The sequence below is a fragment of the Rhinatrema bivittatum genome, chromosome 9 (genome assembly GCF_901001135.1).
Source record: "Rhinatrema bivittatum chromosome 9, aRhiBiv1.1, whole genome shotgun sequence".
Taxonomy (NCBI): Eukaryota; Metazoa; Chordata; class Amphibia; order Gymnophiona; family Rhinatrematidae; genus Rhinatrema; species Rhinatrema bivittatum.
In genome coordinates, this window is record NC_042623.1 from 263,953,524 (window position 1) to 263,975,581 (window position 22,058).

Sequence of the window (22,058 nt, forward strand, 5' to 3'; positions counted from 1 at the left end):
CTATTATCATAACAAGGTCCTTACGAATCATTAAGTGCCGAGTGTCCGCTTGTAACACGTAGTGCAAACCAAGCGAACCCAATAAGGTTTGCTCCGCTGCCAAATTCACCCAGGAAGAGCTCCCCAGCACCCAATCCCGCACTATTCGAAGATTACTGGCTACATTATACACCCCAAGGTCTGGGACACTCATGCCCCCCCCCCCCCTCACCCATTTAAGTTTTAAGTATCTGAGAGGTATTCTTGCCTTTTTCCCTCGCCACAAAAAGGCCATCAGGGACCATTCCAAATTACCTAAGTCCGTACGTTTCAAAATAATAGGGATATTTTGGAAGAGATAAAGCCATTTGGGTAAAATAGTCATGTTTAATTCAATTCAGCGAAAGAGGCAGAGACATCCAAAGTTGCAGCTTTTCCTAGCGTGTAGCAGATGGACTCAAAACAAGTGGGTATAGTGTGCTCGTGCTAGCAGTTGGAGACGGATCTGACGTCAGCACGGGTACATATACCCCCACAGGAAGTGCAGCAACTCAGTAATTTCCGTCTCCAAAAGCAGTTTGGAGCTACCTCACGCTCGCTGAGCGTGTTTCCAAATTCTAACGCCACCACAGTGGCATACATCAACCGACAGGGCGGAACCAGAAGCCAACAGGTATCCCTAGAAATAGCCCCCCTGATGACTTGGGCGGAAACACATCTCCAGGACATCTCCTCCATCCACATCGCCGGGAAGGACAACACCATGGCAGACTTCCTCAGCAGAGAAAGCCTAAATCCAGGGGAATGGCAGCTGTCACCCACAGCTTTCCAGATGATCGTGGATCAGTGGGGGACGCCGGGCATGGACCTACAAGCGGACAGGTCCAACGCTCAAGTTCCCAAATATTTCAGCCGCAGGCGGGATCCTCTATCCCAGGGGATTGATGTCCTGGTACAGCCATGGCCTCGGGAGATCCTGCTATATGCCTTTCCTCCATGGCCCCTGCTGGGTGCCATTATAAACAAGATCCAGCGGCACAGATGCCTAGTTCTTCTAGTGGCCCCGGACTGGCCAAGAAGACCCTGGTACGCAGACATGAGAAGACTACTGGCAGGGAATCCACTTCCCCTGCCTCCACACAGGGACCTGCTGCGGCAAGGTCCCATCCTCCACGAGGATCCAGCTCAATTCTCTCTTACGGTCTGGCCCTTGAGAGGGCTAGACTGAAGAAAAGAGGATACTCGGGGCCGGTAATAGATACACTCCTCCGAGCGCGCAAGTTCTCCACATCCATAACATATATAAGGATCTGGAGGGTATTTGAAGCCTGGTGCGAAACTCACGGCACCAATCTACATGCCGCTAAGATCCCTATCATTTTGGATTTCCTGCAAGATGGACTTCAGAAGGGTCTGTCCCTCAGTTCCATCAAAGTTCAAGTGGCAGCGCTGTCCTGCTACGGTCCCCGGAGTGACGGCAACAGCATCGCCACACACCCAGACGTTTCACGTTTCCTGAAAGGAGTCAAACACATTCGCCCGCCACTGAAGTGGCCATATCCCTGTGGAACCTCAACCTAGTTTTGGAATTTCTAGCGGGACACGCCTTCAGACCACTTCGAGGCCTGTCCCTCGTTTGTTAACCTTGAAGATGGTGTTCCTGCTGGCTGTATGCTCAGCACGCCGCATCTCGGAGCTACAAGCACTGTCCTGCCGGGATCCGTTTCTCAGAATCACTCCAGAGGCTATCCATCTTCGCACGGTTCCTTCCTTCTTACCCAGAGTAGTCTCACACTTCCACCTCAACCAAACCATATCCTTGCCTACCACGGAAGGTTTGAAGAAGTCGGAAGAAGGTCGAATACTACGCCATCTCGACATCGGCAGGCTACTGTCCAGATACCTGGAAATGTCGGAGGCAGTACGAAAGACGGGACCACCTGTTCGTCCTTCACAGCGGGAAGAAGCAAGGGGAAGCGGCCTCACGGGCAACCATCGCCCGCTGGATCAAAGAAGTTATCAAGGCAGCCTACGTAGAAGCGGGAAAGCCACCACCTCTACGGGTCAAGGCTCACTCTACCAGAGCGCAGGCGGCCTCTTGGGCAGAAACTAGGATGCTGTCACCTGCAGAGATCTGCAAAGCGGCGACGTGGTCCTCCCTCTATACCTTCTCCAGATTCTACCGTCTGGATGTCCAGGCCAGGGAGGACACAGCATTCACGAGGGCTATCCTGAATGGACCTCGGGCAGCTTCCCGCCCAGTCCGGGAGTAGCTTTTGTACAACCCACTTGTTTTGAGTCCATCTGCTACACGCTAGGAAATGTTGAGGTTACTTACCTGATAATCTCCTTTTCCTTGGTGTATGCAGATGGACTCAGCATCCCGCCCGGCTGCCGGCATACATGGGGATTCACCAAGTCACGGTAAGCCATGTTTTCTTATATAGGGCATCCACCCTACTGGGTGTCGACGCCTTCCGGTTGACAACACTGGCGGTCTCCAGCTTCTATCAATCGGTGAGGGTAATCCTGTTCATTTAATTGATCTGTCAGTCACACATATATCCATAAAAGCTTTTGCAAGGAAGATTACTGAGTTGCTGCACTTCCTGTGGGGGTATATGTACCCGTGCTGACGTCAGATCCGTCTCCAAGTGCTAGCATGAGCACACTATACCCACTTGTTTTGAGTCCATCTGCATACACTAAGGAAAAGGAGATTATCAGGTAAGTAATCTCAACATTTCTTGTGTATGTGACATAAGGCGTGTAACATTCAAGGCATATAGCTAGGAGAGTTGGGAAGGGATTACCACGCCTAAGTACTTAATTTTACACTGGGCCCACCTTAATGGGAAGGGTCCCCTCCATTCCTCCCAAAGGGCTACGGGGAATGCTAGGGCTTCTGATTTATCCTTATTCAGCTTAAGCCCCGAGAGAGAACCAAACTGATCAAAAAGCTCTAGGAGCGAGGAAAAAGACAGGGCAGGATTTGTAAGGAAAACTAAAATGTCTGCCGCAAACGCGGCATATTTAAAAGTCTTCGCTTGGAATCTCACTCCCTTCACCGCTCTGTGCCCTTGAATGGCCAGCAAAAGAGGCTCTAATTGCAAAAGAAATAATAATGGGGAAAGGGGGCACCCCTGCCTAGTGCCTCTGCCCACCTGGAATGCCTCCGATCTTCCACCATTAGCCACAATTTTCGCTACGGGGTCCGTGTATAAATGTTTTATGGCCTCATGAAAATAGCCCTGAAACCCCATAAGGTCCAGTATTCAGGACAGATACGCCCAATCCACCCTATCAAAAGCATTTTCTGCATCGAAGCTGACGGCTAGATAGGGCGTATCAGTCTGATGACACATTGCTATTGCCACCAAGGTCTTCCAGATGTTGGTAAGTGCATACCGCCAAAGGACTTGTCCAGGCTGTACCAAAGTAGGGAATAAGGGGGCCAAGCGATCAGCCAATATTTTAGCTAATAGTTTTTGGTCCAGATTCAAAAGAGAGATGGGCCAATAGGATGTGGCTTCCATGGGATCCTTCCCTGGTTTGGGTATAAGGGTGATGTGCGCCAGATTATAGTGCGGGAGATAAGAGCCTTTCACAATGAGAGCATTGAAAGTCTTAGTCAGTGGCGTGGCTACGAAGTCTATTAGGGTTTTGTAAAACTCGGCCGTATAGCCGTCCGGGCCAGGGGCTTTAAAGTGCTTAAGTGCACGTATGGTCTGGCATACTTCGTCTTCTGTAATGGGTCTATTGAGCCCTTCGACCTGGACTCTCATGAGCCATGGCAATATAAGTGTAGAAAGGAACCTGTCACAACCCTCAGAGTCCCAGTGCCCAGCTTTATACAGATCCATGTAAAAAGTTTGAAATGTGCGAAGAATTTCTGCAGTGTCGAGGCTGTTATTGCTGTTATGCAGCGGGGATCCCTGATTGATCTTGATAAGGTTAGTCCCAAAAAGCAAAGAGGTAGGCGATCTATGATTGCCGTCAGGAAAACAAAAGAAATAGATGCCTTGGTCTTTTTTCAAATGTTTATTGAAGTAGACGTATTTTGATAAAAACAATGCCCGACTCAGGCTGAGTTTCGCAGCTCAACAGCCGCTACCTCAGGGGCTATAAATGAATCATACAATAAATATAATCAGTAAATTCAGAGCTTCTAATTGTTATGCAAATAAACTTGTGAAACTCAATTGAAATTGTTAAATGGTGACATCTATAATATGACAAAAAGTGTTTCATAAAGAATACTATTGGTGTATTATTAATACAGCAGAGAAAGAGAGTTTTTTTCTCTGTCAGTATCTAATGACCAATATTATTGACCCTCATTACCTTAGACAATTATGAATCTCAGGTATATTTAGAATGATGTAGAAACATCAAGGAACAAAGTTTCTGTAAATGGGCGATGCCACGCAACTGTAAGAAATGCACAAGTCAATAATAAATAAAAGATAATTTTGAACTTTTACAATGCTTAAGAACATTAATTATTCATGAATTAAAAAATGAAAATAAATGATAACAAGTATCATCATGATTTAGACCTATCATTGGAAAAAAATAAAACATTAAAAAATGTAAAAAAGCGGGGACAAAGCCAAGATGGCGGTGGAATAGCAACACTGCTCTGAACGCTGTCCGTTTATCGCTTGTTTCTACTGAACTTTTTCCTACCTTATCTTGTGAAATGCCTCCGAAGCGAAAAGGGAGAGTAAGGGTGTACCCCGCAGCCCCTTCTCTCCCTCCAGGACAGCGGACTATAACGGAGCTGTCTGCAGGCTTTTCAAGGCAGGGGGGGCATTTCTCCGTTGAGACGCTCGCGGGAAGAGCCATGAACGATCCTGGAGGGACCAGCTTAAGCGCCCCGGACTCTTGGATGCCTCCAGTGCTGATTCCCCAAAACTTCTCAAGTCCGGTGAGTGCAGAAGCGGCCCTGACCGGGACTAGATGATGCAGCTGTGGGTGCCACCGTGTGAAGTGGGAGAAGTGAGCAAGGCCTGAAAGGGGAAAATTTGGTTGATTTACAGGTGGCAAGCCTCATACCTGAGGCTGTGTTTTCTTTAAATGCCTTAACTGGTGAAGTTGTGCAGTCTGAAGCTGCAAAAACCATGTTCCCTAAACCTTCGGTAGTAACCATGGACTCCTTATGGGGACTGATGGCACAGATAGGAGTAGCATTACAAACAGTTTCTTTGCAGCAAAAAAGTGTTTCTTTACAACTAGAAACCGTTACCCAAGACTTTAACTCAAGGAGTGTGAACCAAATACAGAGGATCCAGCAGTTGGAGGAACAAACTAAGAAGTTTCAAGATATCCAGGTGGCATTAGTGCAAGATCGAGCCATCCTGAATAGGAAAATGGAACAACTGGAAAATAAGACCAGAAATCTGAACCTTAGGTTTATTAACTTTCCTAAGGTTCTGGAAGAACAACCAAGGATAACTCTAAAGAAATATATGACTGAGATATTAAAAATTGCAGCTAAAAATATACTAGTCTTTAATAAAGTATATTTTCTACCACATGCAAGATCAAGAGAAGAAGAAATGGCACCTACAATCGATACGGCAAATTTAACTGCCTTTCTAGAGACTTCTACATCTGAGATAATAGAAAGGACAACCCTCCTAGTGTCTTTTATATATTCACAGGGCCTCAGTTTAATTATGAGAAATTATTTTCAAAATATGAGAGTGAAGTTTATGGGTAAGGTTGTACAAGTGTTCCCCGATTTGGCCAAAGCTACCCAGGATAGGAGAAGAGGGTTCCTTGCCATGAGGCAAGAAGTTCGTTCTATGGGAGCTGTATTTATGCTTAGATACCCTTGCCGTTGTATATTAAAAATGGATAATGTTACCTATGTGTTTTTTGTCCCTGAGCAATTGAAGGCACTATTGGATAATAAGAAAAAAGTGTTACCTAATCCCATAGTCCAGGATTCCACTACCAGTGAGTCATAGAGAAAAGAAAAAGCCAAAAAAAATCAAAAAACCGCTAAGCTTATACTTGTGGATAATTTTCCTTTGTTTAATCTCCTCATAATTCTGGCATAAGCCCCCTGTTAGTCTATATTAGAGGTCAAGTAAGAGAAATGTTTTCTTTTTATTTTTGTTAAGCAGTATTTACTGTGTTCTTGCATAAGTCTGTTTCCTTGTTTCTCTGCAAAGAGGATATTCTTTGTATAATTTGAATAAATTAATAAACAGAAAATAAAAAAAAAGTGTAAAAAAATAATGAATAAACACCTCCCTTCTTCCCAGATCTCATAATCACTATATTAAAAAAACACAACTACCCTCTAAGGCTCTAGTTGAAAATTAATCAACCAAGAAATTTAAAAAAACAAGAATAATATTAGTGATGACTTTTTTTTTTTTTTTTCATTTTTTATTTATTGATATTTCAACAATTTACATTGAAAATTAAGTAATGAAATGAAGAAGAGAATCATTACAATACATACATAAATTCCTAATCCTTAGGAAATGAAATAATTTTTCTTATCAATTATAAGAACATTGGGAGAACCAAATATTTAGCGGATTACAGAAAATAATTATACAACTTTCTCCAGGAAAAACTCTGTGTTGTGTACCCACTCTGACTTATCCAACTCTCCTAGTTCTGGGAGTTTAGGAGTCCAGATATTGACGGAGTTGTGCAGGGTCAGTAAAGATATACCTATTCTGATGCAGCAGAATACATCTGCAAGGAAACCTCAAATGATATTTGGTTCCACGTGAGATCACTTCTTGTTTCATTATTAGAAACTCTTTCCTCTTTTCCTGCATTTTCTTAGTTATATCCGGAAATATTCTTATTAGATATCCGTAGAACAATGAATTCTGATTCCGGAAGAACTTCTTTAGTATATTATCTCTATCCGTGGTTTGTACAAACGATATTAATAAAGTTGCTCTATTCTCAATTTTTGTCTCGTATGATTTCTCCAAGATTTCAGATAGATTATCTGGCTCTTCAATATCTTCTCTCTTCTGTTCCTTCTTTTCAGGTAGGTAAATCATTTTTGAGAATACAGGAATAGTAATTTCGGTATAACCCAAGATATTCTTAAGGTAACTTATAAAAAGATCCTTAGCCGTCATCCATCTTGATCTTGGGAAATTCAAGATTCTCAAATTATTTCGACGTATTAAATTCTCTAGGAAGTCCATACGTTTTCCCATACTAGTTTCAGACTTAATAAAATTACACTGAACTTCTTTCACTCGAGTTATCTCAATTTCTACTTTATCTATCGTCTTTTCCACTGATTGAATTCTTTTTTCCAAACCATCTGATTTCTCCATATTTTGTTTTACTGCAGAAGTCAAATCACATATTGCCTTATTCATACTTATAAGTACTTTCCGTATTTCTTCCAAATTTAACTTTTCAGCAATCTCAACCAGCTTCTCCACAATCACCTCAATTCTGGGCTCCTTACCTCTCCCTTCTAGGAGACCAGCCTCTCCATTTTCTTTCTGGGTTGCTTCCTCTTTACCTCCCCCGGAGCCCTCACCGAAGCAAACAGGTTCCCTCTGTCGCTTCTCGGAGAGTCATAAGTCCTTGGAGCAGTTTTTTCCTCTACCAGATTGAGCTGTTCCTGCCCCAGTGCTTCTGGGGATCGAAATGGCATTGCTGGAACTGTTGGAGCCCGGGGGCTCAATGATGTTTCGTCGGCCAGGGCGTCTGGTGGCCGCTCTCCAGTACAAACGCCAGCGGCCTCTCCTTCCGGGTTCTGGTGCACAAGTCCGAACGCATCGTCGATTCGCGGCTGCCGCATCGAGGAAATAGGTGTTGAAGTAATATTTTTGCGAATCCTTGCTTTTCTTTTTGTGTGGGGCATCTTATGCCAAGAAATAAACAACGAGGAAATCGAAATTTCAAAAAATAGTGACGTCTTTTAAAATAACTATATGTTGCATTAGACGTGCTTAAATCATTTACATAACCTATGGTGTTAAATGCTACCAATTGGATTGGCTCCTATGTATGTTTACAAAAAAGATGGGCAAATCATAAAGGATTCAGTGAGAGATGAATCGACAGAACCTAAATCTTCCACTTCTTTTTTCAGAGGAAGAGGGGATTGGAGAGGGAGAGGGAGGAGAGGGAGCTACAACAACCGGTTTCAAACATATCAGGATCTGAGGTTTCAGAATTAACAACGACAGATAGAACAAAATTGTAAATCTATCATCAAGGATATTAAGTGATGATGAGGTTAGCATTTTGAACAAAGGTTTGTCTTTTATTCCCACACCTTTTTATAATTCGTTTCGTACAAGGGTTGAACTTTTCAAATTTATTCGTAAATTAAAGATTATTGATTTTTTTAAGAATAACAGTACAGAACATACAGATTTATCTATTATTAAAAAGCCAAATAACTGGATTCCTCCTGGAGTGATTAATCCAGTGATACACACATATGAGACCTTGATTCTACAAGAAATAGAGAAACTTGAAAATAAGGAACCTGATGAGATTTTTTAATATCACAAAAAAAGAAAAAGAAGCATTAGTTAATCTTAAGAATGATCACGCTGTAGTTATTAAATCAGCAGACAAAGGAGGATTGATAGTTGTAATGGATACGACTAAATATATTATTGAAGTGGAACGACAACTATCAGACCAATCCTTTTATTATAAATTGAAAGGGGACCCAACAAACATCATCAAGAAAGAAATAGATGATTTGTTACAGATTGCCAGTGAGAGAGGTTTTCTGACCAACAAAGAATTGAATTTTTTGAAAGTAGATAACCCAATTATGCCAACCCTATATATACTGCCGAAAATACACAAATCTGACTAATCTGCCAGGTAGGCCCATAGTTTCAGCAATAGGGTCTTTGTTAGAACCCCTCTCTACCTTCCTCGACACTTTCCTTAAATCACATGTTTCAGAAGCACCGTCCTACATTTGTGATTCCTCAGATTTCATAAATACACTAGAAGTATTAAATGAACTGAATGAACCTTATGAGGACCCGTTAATGGTGACACTAGATGCTCTATATACAAACATACCCCAGTTGGCAGCACTGGAAATGATTACACAGATATTACAGATACGTACAATACATAAACGCATCCCAAATGAATTCCTGCTTAATTTAATAACAATAGTACTCACAAGAAATTTTTTTAGTTTCAACAGAAATATATACCAACAGATAAAAGGAGTGGCTATGGGGTCCATGATGGCCCCATCAATTGCGAACTTATATGTAGCTAAATTCAAAAAAGATTTTTTAGTAGTTCACGATTTTGAAGAAAATATATTACTATGGAAAAGATTCATTGATGACATTTTTGTATTATGGAAAGGTGAAATGGAGACTCTAGATAGATTTAATATTTGGTTGAATTCCTTGGACCTGAATTTAAATTTTACTATGAATTACAATAGCTTATCGATTCCTTTTCTAGATATACAGATTAGTATAATCAATGGTAAATTTATTACAGACATTTATAGGAAACCAACCGATACAAATAAATTATTGCACTACACAAGTAGTCACAACAAATCAGTGTTGAAAAACCTTCCATACTCGCAGTTCTTAAGGTTAAGGTGACTTTGTACTACTGAATCCATTTTTAAAAAAAGGTCAATACAGATGAAACAGATTTTTAGAAAAAGATTATCCATTTAAGCATGTACAGACTGGTTATGAGAAAGCATTGAAACAAAAAAGGTCTGATTTACTGGTGAAGAAAAACAAGAAAACAATTGATCGTGTAGTCTGCCTCATCACTTTCTCTCACAAGTCCCATAATATTATTACTGTTTTGAAAAATGTTCTGGCCCATCATACAGGCCCTACCTGCCTTTAAAGATAAAGACTTGATGATAGCAAACAAAAGAGACAAAAATTTGAAAGATCTATTAGCTCCTTCCTCATTGCCATTCAATCCAGTTCGTGACAAGAGACCACCGGGCCATCGCCCTTGTGGTAATTGCTCAGTCTGTAAAGTTAATATCAAAACAGACAAGCTACACATACCTGGACAGCACAAATGCTTTAAACTTAAATCATTCGCTAATTGTAAAAGTAAAGGAGTGATATACGCAGCGATATGCCCATGCAATAAATTTTACGTAGGTAAAACGATTAGAGAATTTAACAAGCATATCATAGAGCATAGGAGCAGTTTAAAACGTTGCGTAACATCTAAACCTTTGGTTGAGCAATCTGTACAATTTAACCATAAGTTTGATGAATACAAATTTTGCATAATTCAGCAACCCAATCTTAACTGGAGAGGAGGGAATCTTGACCAATTATTGTTGCAATTAGAACCAAAAAATATATATGAATTTAACACAATGATTCCGAATGGTTTAAATATGGAAATAGATTACACTGTGTTTTTATAAAGGTGCTCTTATTTTTTACTACTGTATAATACAGGGGTCGGGAACCCATGGCTCGTGAGCCAGATATGGCTCTTTTGAGGGCTGCATCTGGCTCGCAGACAAGTGTCGCCATACTTCGCGGTTCCCCGCTGACCCAGCTGCTCCCCGGTCCTCCGCCGCCCGGGCTTAAAATGCTGTCAGCCCGGGCGGAACGCGGCAGGACAGCTGGAGTCAGCGGCACCGGCGTGCTCTCTTCTCCTCCTCCCCCCCCCCTGCGGCCCGGAAGAGGAAGTGGAGAGCATCGGGTGCCTGCGTGGGAAGAAGAGACCACACTAGCGTGGTCTCTTCTTCCGCGCAGGCACCCGGTGCTCACCACTTCCTCTTCCGGGCCGCGGGGGGGAGGAGAAGAGAGCACGCCGACTGGAGTCATCCGGGTGCCTGCGCGGGAGTCATCGGGTGTCAGCCGGGTGCCAGCGCTGGAGTCATCGGGTGCCTGCGCGGGAAGAAGACTGCAGCGCGGCTCGGAGGAAAATGAAAATCTTCAACCGCGGCCGATGGGACTCCGCCTTCGCCTCCGCGAGGGCTGAAAATGAAGGAGGTTAGCGTTGGGAGGTGGCTGCTGCTGCCGCGAGTTCCCGGGGGGGGGGGGGGAGAGAGAGAGTGAATGAGCAAGCAAGCATGTGTGTTTGAGATCCTGTGTGTGTGAGTGAGAGATTGCATGTATGTGAATGATTGAGAGCCTGTATATGTGAAAGAGAGTATGTCTGTGATTGAGATCCTGCCTGTGAGAGAGAGAGCATGAATGTAAGTTTACCATTGGGAACCTGTATGTGTAAGTTTGTAATTGAAAACCTGTTTGTTTGAAAGAGTATGTGTGTATGATTGAGATCCTTTGTGTGTGAGAGAGATCATGTGTATGTATGATTAAGAGCCTGTGTGTATAAGTAAGAGAGAGATCATGTGTGTCTGTGTCTGATTGACAGCTGGTTTAGGTGATGGCGCATGTGAGTATGTGATTGAGAGCCTGTGTTTAAATGAGAGAGAGAGACCATGTGTGTCTGTGTGATTGAGAGCTGATTTAGGTGAGGGAGCATGTGAGTATGTGATTGAGAGCCTGTGTTTAAATGAGAGAGAGAGACCATGTGTGTCTGTGTGTGATTGAGAGCTGATTTAGGTGAGGGAGCATGTGAGTATGTGATTGAGAGCCTGTGTGTAAATGAGAGAAAGAGAGGACATGTTTGTAAGCATGTGAATGAGAGTCTGTGTGTGAGAGAAAAAGACAGCATGTATTTATGTGATTGAAAGCCTGTGTGTGTATAAGCGTGAAAAGATAGACAGCATGTGTGTAAATGTGTAATTAAGAGCCTATATAAGTGAGTGAGAAAAAACATGTGTATATGTGAGTACTGAGAGCATGTGTGTATAGGTGTGTCATTGAGAGCCAGTGTGAGAGAGAGCGCTGGTATGTGACTGAGAGAGGAGAAAGTTCCAAGCAAACCACCCCACCTCCTGCTAATTCAGAACAATCTCAGGACACCTGGATATCAAACGTTCCCAGGTATGCAGAGCAAAAAAATTTTTGTATCCTTATTATTTTTCATTACTGGATCTTTGTGTCTGCTATTTTGAAATATTTTGTTGGTATCTGGAAATGTTTTATATGAGTTTTTAATTATTGGATATTCCACTCATCAGCTGTTTCGAAATATGTTCTTTTTGTTAGTACAGTTTTACTGCTGATGATTTTATATTTCTTGATTTGTTTTATAAGGATGTGTGATGTTTCTTTTTTCCTTTGTTACACTGCATACAGAGACTCTGGCTTGTTGCAGTTTCCAATTCAGTTTTTGTCTGCATGCTTCTTGTTATGCGTTTTGGTCTCTTTATTCTATGTTAGGTGAGGGACAGCACGTGATTCAGGTGAGGTTTTCTGCTGGCGTGTAGTTTCTGTGTAGGACTCTATAGCAGCCTGACTTGGTCCGTTTTCCTAATAGGAGATATATTGGTGTCTTTAGGCCTGGTGTAATATTTTCAGAGACTTATTGTACTTTAAAAGTGTGATCTTACATAAAATGCACACATTTACTTGTATTTAGTTTTAAACATATTGTATGGCTCTCATGGAATTACATTTTAAAATATGTGGCGTTTATGGCTCTCTCAGCCAAAAAGGTTCCTGACCCCTGGTATAATATCTGTGATATGATTAATTGCTGCATTGCTGCATTTTAAATCTGTTCTTTTAAACATTTTTATTAGTAATAATTTTTAATATTTATGCATGTGTTTAATTTTTACCCTGACCCTTTTATTGACTCATTTTTACTTTACCTTTAAATGCTTTTATATTTTTTTTCACTGATCTGCACAGTCTGTATATACCTTTTACAATTTTAGTACTTTATAGATACAATTAACATTTATGATGTACAAGTATTTTCCCATTGTTTGACACCTCCCCAATATGTCTCTCTGTTTTTATATAAAATTAGTAAGCTACCCATTGTCTGACATTTCCCTATTTTGTCTGTCTGCACCTCGCCCTTGCAGACGATTGACAAAGCTATTATTATTTTTTTGATATAAAGACATCCTAATATATTTATATAACCTTCCTTAAATTTGTTTTCAGTAACATGTACAGATAAACATATATCTGGTTTCTTCTTTAAAGAAGGTATTTAAATTGAACACTTCCTCGTTTTTCAAGGAGAAACCACGCCCAGTTGATTGACAACATTAAGTAATTTTATTTGAGATAAGTTTTTATTTGTCCATTAAATTATTTCAAAACTTCTTACACTACAGCTTTCCACAACTAATGTTTATTTAAAGTTCATTTTGATTTTTTTAATTTGTAAGTTTTTGGCACCAAAAAAGCCCTTTTAAAAATGGTCGACTGACAGCGCTTAGGGGTAGATTTTCTAAATCTATGCGTGTGCGTACTTTTGTTCGCGCACCAAGCGCGAACAAAAATCCGGGGTCGGCGCGCGCAAGGGGGTGCACATTTGTGCAACTTGCGCGCGCTGAGCCCTGTGCGCACTGCCCGTTCCCTCCGAGGCTGCTCTGAAATCGGAGCGGCCTCGGAGGGAACTTTCCTTCTTCCCTCCCGCACCTTCCCCTCCCCCCTACCTTTGTTGGCAAAGTTACGCCGGCCGGAGACAGACGTAACTTTGCGCGCGCCAGCGGGCTGCTGGCGCGCCATCACCTGACCCGGGGGCTGGTCCGGAGGCCTCGACCACGCCCCCGGCCGGTGCTCATATAGTAAATATTTCAAAAACTTTCACGGCAAAGTTTTAAGGGGAAGAGAAATCCACTCAAAGCATAGCAAGTTAGCGTGCGGCCATCTTGGAAATGCCCCGATAGTGACCAGATTTGGCCTGAGCAGCAGCAGCAAAGTTTGTTACTATTAGGGGTGGGAGAACAGATGGACTGTTTGCATTGCCTTTAAAACACCTAAAAATAAGCTTTTATTTAGATTAAAGAAAGTTAATATATTTCAAATGCTTATATGACTAGCATGTCACATTAGAAAAAATGACATTTACTTGTGGCACAGAAAGTAAAAAAAAAAAAAATGAGGCCTATAATATGTGTGCTACCTAGATTTGAATTTCCTGCCTAGAAGGACTGCTGGTGTTTAAGGGCATGGCATAAATTACAGATTCAGGTCAGAGGCAGGAAAGAGAGAATGGATGGGTTCATCTTCAGTCAAGGTCTGGCTTCTAGACCTTGGCTAGTTGGCATGTTTTCAAGGTATATCAGTTTAGAAGCATAGAACATGTTGGCAGATAAAGACCATGACAAATTCTGTCTGCCCATTTTTGACTCCTGTTCCACTTACCACAGAACCTATTCTGTCCTTCCTTTTCCCCCATACCGATCCCTGTGCTTAGTACATGCTTTCTTAAAGTCTGTCACTTTAGAAACATTGAATTATTTTATTCTTTGCATTTCTCCTCTCCCCACTTACTCATTTGTGCAGCCCAGGTAGTTTAAAAGGAGAGTGTGCCCTCCCAAAGTCAAGGGAAAAATTGGCAGGATATGGACCTGCACAGGGAAGACCCCAATGGATCTACTTGTCATAGTTGCTGGAGTGGTAGTGTGAAAAGAAAAAAAACAATAAAATATCTTATTTTTTCTTATAATTTGAGACTTCTATCTGTATAAAGTCAAATAACTGATTTTTCTTATGTTGAACAGTTAATTTTTTGCAATTTTAAACAAATGTAACTTTTTTTCTTCTTAAACTGAGTGGTACAGTTCTTTGCACATAAAGAAAATATACTAACAGTTTGAAGAAAGTGGATTTTGTTTTTATGTAGTACTAGTACATAAGTTATAGTGCATGAGCTATCGAGACAATACAGGTCCTGTCTTCAGAAAGTAAATGTGAAACTCTAGATTTCTAATGCCAGCACTAGTAGGTTTTGTGTTGGAAGCTCTCAGATATGATTCACTCACCATAGTGGCTATGCTGTATTGAAAAAAAAAAGTGTTCATGCTTTATTTTTTTGCAGCTGGAGAAGATGGGCAAATAAAAATTTGGTCTAAAAGTGGGATGCTGAGATCCACGTTGGCCCAGCAAGGTAGGATTTATAGTTAATTACCTATGTGTTGATTAATACTTTTATTTTTAGAATATTTAAAATATATTTAATAAACCTGGTGATCCTTTTATCCCCATGTAAAAATTGCAGCAAAAAGTTATGAACCCCCCCCCCCCCAATATCTATTTATTTATATTGGCAACACAATCCATGTAGTACAGTTTACAAATTTAAAAGAAATCACAGTTTAACCAAATTTAAATCAGCATTTCAGCTTGGCTAGCAAATGTTAGACTGAAATATTCTGTATGTGCTCTAAAATATAGTATTACACATTATAAGAAATGTAATTTTTTATTTTTATTAAGATGTTAGCTGAACAAAATTTCCATTCAGAGCGAATGATTCACTTTCCTTTATCTGCTCTATCAAACTCGCATTGTTACATATATTTTTAGTATTTTCAATGCAAAAAACAGTCAAAAATGGAGCAAAATTTTGAAAAATAACATTTCCCATCCCCCATGGTTACTGTGTAGTCTTCCCTTCCCACAGGCATAATCTGAAAAATAGACTTGTACCCTTTCCTATGAGTTGACTAGTGGGAATCTTGTATACCTTTACATCATGACTCTCCCCATTTGCCTCTTGTTTGTAGTTTGAATATTATTAAGCTTACGACAGCTTGAGTTAGCTAATTTTCAGCACAGGATGCAATTGCTTTCTCCTTCACATAATGTTTACATGTCTTCTCCATGTTAAAACTGAGGTTTTGAACAACTGTTCAGTAATGTATAACAGATGTAGCTAAATGCCCTGCAGTGGCTCTAATAACTCCAGTATTCTGGTTCCAACCCAGATGATCCTCGGTCACAGACTAGGCAAGGTTAAGTGTGTTGCCCATGAGGCAGTAATTTAAGATATTAACCTGCGTTCCCTTTATTCTAGTGATTAGCATTCCTATAAAACTCCTTTCCCAGATTTTTCAGATGGTCTTCCAAAACATCAACAGAAATCTTTTATTTACTTTTTAAAGCATAAGTAATTTCCTGAATTAACTGCACCGGGCTAATTGCATGGATGCTGCAGGTCACCGGGGTACTGTGCTGAGCTAGTTCATGAGTGATGCAGGCATTCAGAGTCAGGGGAGGGGTGGAAGAATGTCAAGCTAGACAGTCCTTCCCACGGCCCAGCTACACACGCATATAGGGGCCAGGCCATGGGGACTGCGCAGCCTTACATTTCTTCTGGGTTGGAAGGGAGAGTTGTAGATCTGACAGTCACTGTGTGACTACGTTTAGTGAAGAGCACCAACCCAGCAGGCACAGTGCCAGGCTGAAGCTTCTTCTGGCCATGCTCAGGAATGCCGCTCTTCATTACAAAGGTCATTCATTGGCTCCATCAAGCTCTGCTGGAGAGGGAGGCAGGATGGAAGGAAATTGGTTCAGTTTTGGCCTCTTTCTTCTGCCAGCCATGCCAGAGCTCACTGGATCTCTTGTCCCTTTGCTATGGGCAAAAAAAAAAAAAGGAGCTTTTATAAAAGATAAAAGGGCTGGGCTTTCCTTCTTGAGCATCCACTTATGCTGCAATGCTTCCTAAAAAGTTGAATTATTTTTTTTCTCTCGCAGGCACAATGCACGAGTACTTGCCTCAATTGAAGGGGCAGATCTCGGGCCAAGTGCAATACTACATTGGTCTGAACCAGTGGCACCGACCTGCTGCTTGTCTAGCAACATCACTGTTCTGGCCAGTGGCATCACAGGCCATGCCAAGCATGCTAGGTCTTTGTGAGAACATGCCACTGAAGCAGCTGGCATTACTATTGAGAATGGCATATGGAGTAAGGCTAGGGACCATCAGCGAGGAGGTATGGCTGGGCCCAGGATATCTGACTCCATAAAGAGAATCTTGGAAGTAGTAAGAGTGAAAGCAGGATCTGGAGGCAAGGTCCTTACATGGCAGGAGCCCAGATAAGAGAAAGGACAGGAGCATGGTAGGGAGGGGGCAGAGGTCAAGGCCCAGAGCTGCTTAACAGGGAAGCAGTTGCAGTGGCCCTATGAATTTTGAAGGGTCAGACTGCTTTACAGCGGTGTTTGAGTGCAATGGGCCAGTGTCCTCCTGAAGCTTGCACTGGCCCAGCAGCTTCCCTCCAGGGAGTAGCATGAGCAAACAGGCCCGTAATTAGCAGTATAGGAGCTGTGAGCTCATATGGTAATGTGGCTACAATAGTCACATTGCTCTCCCATCTGCTCAGAGTATAGCCGGGGAGCGGGAACAGTTAAAATAGATGACTATGAATCTAAACCCATCCACTTCCACAGAGACGTACCCCAAGGATCCTCATTGTCCTCGACCCTTTTCAATATTTATCTACTTCCCCTCTGCCAACTCCTCTCTGACCTTGACCTTGCTCACTTCATTTATGCGGATGACATTCAGATACTCATCCCCATTACTGACTCCCTTGCCTCCACCCTTGAAAGATGAGAAAACGCACTATCATCAATAAATAGCCTCCTCACCTGCCTTAACCTTGCCCTCAACTCCTCCAAAACGGAACTACTCATAATCTCACTGCCTCATCACAACATTAGTACCCCCCTCCCCCCCACACACAATCTCTCCTTCTCACAGCATGCACAAGATTTTGGCGTCATAATCGATAATCGCCTCAACCTCCAAAAATTCATCGGTCGACTATGAAAGATTGTTACTTTAAACTTAACACCTTAAATAAACTCAGACCTCTACTCCACCTTAGCGACTTCAGGACAGTACTACAAGCCACTATTCTTTCCAAAATAGACTATTGTAATTCCCTCATACTTGGTCTACCCAAAGCCGCGATTAAACCTCTTCAACTTCTTCAGAATGCCACCGCCAAAATACTCACCAACTCACGCAAATTCGACCACATCACCCCCATCCTCAAAGATCTTCATTGGCTCCCCATCTACCACAGTATAACATACAAAACACTCACCATCATACATAAAACCCTCCACAACCAGAAAATGCACTGGTTAAAAGACTCGATCCACTTCCACACATCCAATAGACCTACCAGATCATCATATAAAAGTATCCTCCACACTCCCTCTCCGAAACATTTGTACCTCAACTCCACCAAAGAGCATGCCATATCCATTGCTGGTCCTTATGCCTGGAACTCCATGCCACCTGAACTCGGACTGGAGTAATGCGCACAGAAATTAAAAAAAAGAAAACAAGCTCAAAACATGGCTATTCAAGGAAGCCTACCCCTAACCCCACACAGCTCAATCCCCCCTGGATTTTCACCAGCTAATACAACTTCCCACCTATTTTGGTTTCTTTACATGAAATCATTGAATGCCCTCTATACCCTGTCTTTACCCTGTCACATGCCTCTGCTTTACACTACTTAAGACATTGATACATGATTTGTATATATTTTTCTACTGTTCTATTCTTCCGTTGTATGCCTATGTATTAGTTCTATGATATCTTACTTATGCCTCTTTTCCTTTCTTTTATGCATATTACGTTCGCATCTCCCAGTTTGTTACTCCCTGTTTTTTGTAACTGATTTCTCTATGTTGTTCTCCCTTGTTTCGATGTAAACCGGCATGATGTCCCTGATGAATGTAGGTAAAGAAAAGCCTTAAATAAATAAAACAGCTAGCACTAATAATCTAATACTGACCTGGTTTGAGTGGTCCATGTTTTCCTGATAACTTGGTTTGGGTACATTTAAAAGACCTTGAAAAGATTGCATTTACTTCAGAACACCGCTGCATGGATTATAGTGGGTTTGAGGGTAAGAGATCATGTTACTCCAATAATGAAGTGTCTTCATTGGTTGCCTGTGGAGGCGAGGATTGTATTTAAGTTTCTGATCCTTACTTTTAAGGTATTTCAATCATGGGGCCTAATTATTTATGAAGTAAACTGGTTTGGTATACACCAGGACATAGTTTAAGATCTTCCAAGAAGGAATTGCTGGTAATTCCAGCCCCATTATAGAGATGTTTAGTCAGGACCTCTGATTGGGCCTTTTCAATGGTGGCTCCTAAATTATGGAATTCTCTCCCAGATGAAATCTGTTTTCAAAAGGTTTATATGGCTTTTAGAAAGCCATATAAAGACATCTAGGAAGTACTATCCTGAATGAGCAGCTATAGGCCTTCAGTAAGGGAGGAGGTCATCTCCACCCTGCTGCGAGCCCGGAAGCAGTCGACTTCTCTGGCCTATGTGCGCATCTGGAAAGTTTTTGAGTCCGCGTGTACGGAGGCGGGTGTCCCTGCGCGCTCCGCCTCGATTCCTTTGATTCTTTCTTTTCTTCAGAAGGGTCTCTCTAAGGGCCTCTCCTTCAGTTCTCTACGCGTTCAAGTCTCGGCGCTTGGCTCTCTCTTGGGTCGGGTGGACGATCATGCCTTAGCAGCTCACCCTGACGTCATTCGTTTCCTGAGGGGCGTTAGACCCCTCTGCCCCCCCCTCTCGGGCCACGTGTCCGTCGTGGAGTCTCAACCTAGTCCTTCGAGCTCTCTGTGCGGCTCCCTTCGAGCCTCTTCGCCACGCTACGCTCAAGGATCTTACTCTAAAGACTGTCTTTCTGGTCTCTATTTCCTCTGCTCGCCGTATTTCCGAGCTTCAGGTGCTGTCCTGTCAGGAGCCCTTCTTGCGTTTCTCCGATTCCGGGGTTTCTCTCCGGATGGTTCCTTCCTTCTTGCCTAAGGTTGTCTCCGCTTTTCATGTCAACCAGTCGGTCGAATTCCTAGCGTTCTTTCCAGAGGAGATTGCGGGTATGGCGGGTGGCGACCTTTGTCGGCTAGATGTGAAACGAGTCTTGCTTCGCTATCTCCAGGTCAACAATTACTTCCGGGTATCGGACCATCTCTTCGTCCTTTGGAGTGGTCCCAACCGCGGTAAGCAGGCTTCTAAGACCACGATTGCGCGGTGGGTGAAGGAAGCCATTTCCTCGGCGTATCTTTGTCAAGGTCGTCCGCTTCCTGAGGGTCTGAAGGCCCATTCTCTGCGTTCTCAGGCTACTTCATGGGTGGAGAGTCAATCTGTCTCCCCGCAGGAGATTTGCAGGGCCGCCACTTGGACGTCTCTGCACACTTTTGCTTGGCACTACCGTCTGGATGTACACGCTCCGGTGTTCGGTTCCTTTGGGCGGCAAGTGCTTCGAGTGGGACTGTCTCGGTCCCACCCAGTTTAGGGAAGCTTTGGTACATCCCACTGTCTGGATCCAGGTATGTACAGGAAAAGAAAATTAGTTCTTACCTGTTAATTTTCATTCCTGTAGTACCACGGATCAGTCCAGATGCCCTTCCCTGTCTGTCTTCTGTCCTCTCGAAGCTTGTTTTCTTGCAGGTCTGCAGATTTTCATATTTTCCTTGGTGCAAGATTACTGAGCATTTACACCGGAAGCTTTGGTGGTTATTTTATACCAAGTTTATGCAAGAGCGTATAGGTATACCATGCTTCTACATTAATCTATGGTTGCTCTGTTGAGCTTTTTTGGTTACTTGCTTGATCCTATTCTTGGGTTTATTGTTTTATGCTTTGACATACGTTATACTGAAGGGTTAGAGGCTAGGCTCTGTCCTGATATAGGGCATCCTGCAAGTTTTAGTCTGTCTCCACCTGCTGGAAAGGAGGCTCAACCCACTGTCTGGACTGATCCGTGGTACTACAGGAACGAAAATTAACAGGTAAGAACTAATTTTCCTTTTCTCTCCAGTGGAGCCCCCAAAGTGGAATAATATATGTACTCTCATTTGTTATTTGACTAAGTTGTATTTGTTTTGTAAATTGTCATAAGAACTTTAAAAGAGCGCTTTAACTGAGCTGACATAAAAAGTTACCTAAGTTGAAACACTGTCCAAGGGTGTAGAGAGCTAAGCTAAGTGTTGAACACTATCCTTAACTAGGGTTCGTCTGCTGGGTACTATACACCACCTACTCCCTAACCTCTTACTAAGCCTATTGGGAAGCTGCTGATGGAATTTACGATTCCTTGACAAGAAAAGCAGAGACTGGAAACGCTGCATGGAATAGAGAAGAGAGTTTCTGATATGTAGCAAATTACAGAGAAAATTACCTTTTACTGATAAAGTACTGTGCAGCTCAAGGGAAGATTTCCATATAGCCAAAAGTTTAGCTGTCAAACTAAAGCATTTCATTAAACCTCTACATAAAAATCAGAACTTCACCTATTACTGGTTTCTTTTTCTCTTGTTTTCTTCCTCTGTTTTCAAGGAACACCAGTTTACTCTGTAACATGGAGCCCTGATTCAGAAAAAGTCTTATACACAGCTGGAAAGCAACTAATTATCAAACCTCTTCAGCCAAGTGCCAAGGTTTTACAGGTATTATAAATATAACATATGTCTTAATAAACTTACTATATTTCACATAAATAACATTGCAACTTAAATAAAAATGATTAAATTGAAACTGTATGCTTGCTGCAAGTCTGCCTTTAGGTCAACGGTTACTTGCCTACACAGTTGAGATGCATATCCACAGGACAAGGATCTTAATTACCCAAGAGAAACATCTGTATTTTCATGGATATACTCCATACCCATGTAAACCTTGCACCTGTGTATACCCCGCCTAAAAGTAATCCTAGCACCCATGTAAACCCTGCACCTATGCCACATATTAACTAGGCTCCATTTACTTTAGATACATATCGATAAAAATATCTAGGAATGCTCATTTGTTTCTTCCATTTTGGCATAAAAAACAGAATACATGTATTTTTTTTTATATGCGCATATTATCCGGTATTTCCGCGTGTACTATAGTGCCCAAGATATGCATGTAATGTAAAAACGAGTATAACTTGTACGCTTATTTACCCTGCATGAGCAACTGTGTGAATCAGGGGCGGATTGGCCTATCGGGGGATCGAGCATCCCCCGGTGGGTCGGTCGCTCTGGTCACGTGGTCTGCCGAGTGCGGCCGCAACAGAGCCTCGCTCGGCAGACCAGGGGGTATCTTCTGGGCCGTTTTTGGGGAAAATCGCCGGGCCGATCTTTACCTGGAATCCGCCCCTGGCATGAATGTAAAAAGTCTCTACCCTGTAGGTTATATGCACGAAAATACGGTATATTACTTTACATGTGCATAAACTGAAACGTGTTATT

General features: G+C 42.3%; 1 protein-coding gene across 5 annotated transcripts in view; it reads left to right on the forward strand.

Annotated features, from left to right (window-relative positions):
- Positions 1 to 22,058, forward strand: part of IFT80 (intraflagellar transport 80) — a 264,566-nt gene that overhangs the window by 26,755 nt on the left and 215,753 nt on the right. For all 5 annotated transcript variants that reach the window (XR_003858776.1, XM_029617084.1, XM_029617083.1 and 2 more), the window contains 2 exons: positions 14,887 to 14,955; positions 21,163 to 21,272. Coding sequence is in view for 4 of the 5 variants with exons in the window: in XM_029617084.1 (XP_029472944.1) it covers positions 14,887 to 14,955; positions 21,163 to 21,272 (179 nt within the window). In the remaining variant the exon portion in view is untranslated. The remainder of the gene's footprint in view (positions 1 to 14,886; positions 14,956 to 21,162; positions 21,273 to 22,058) is intronic.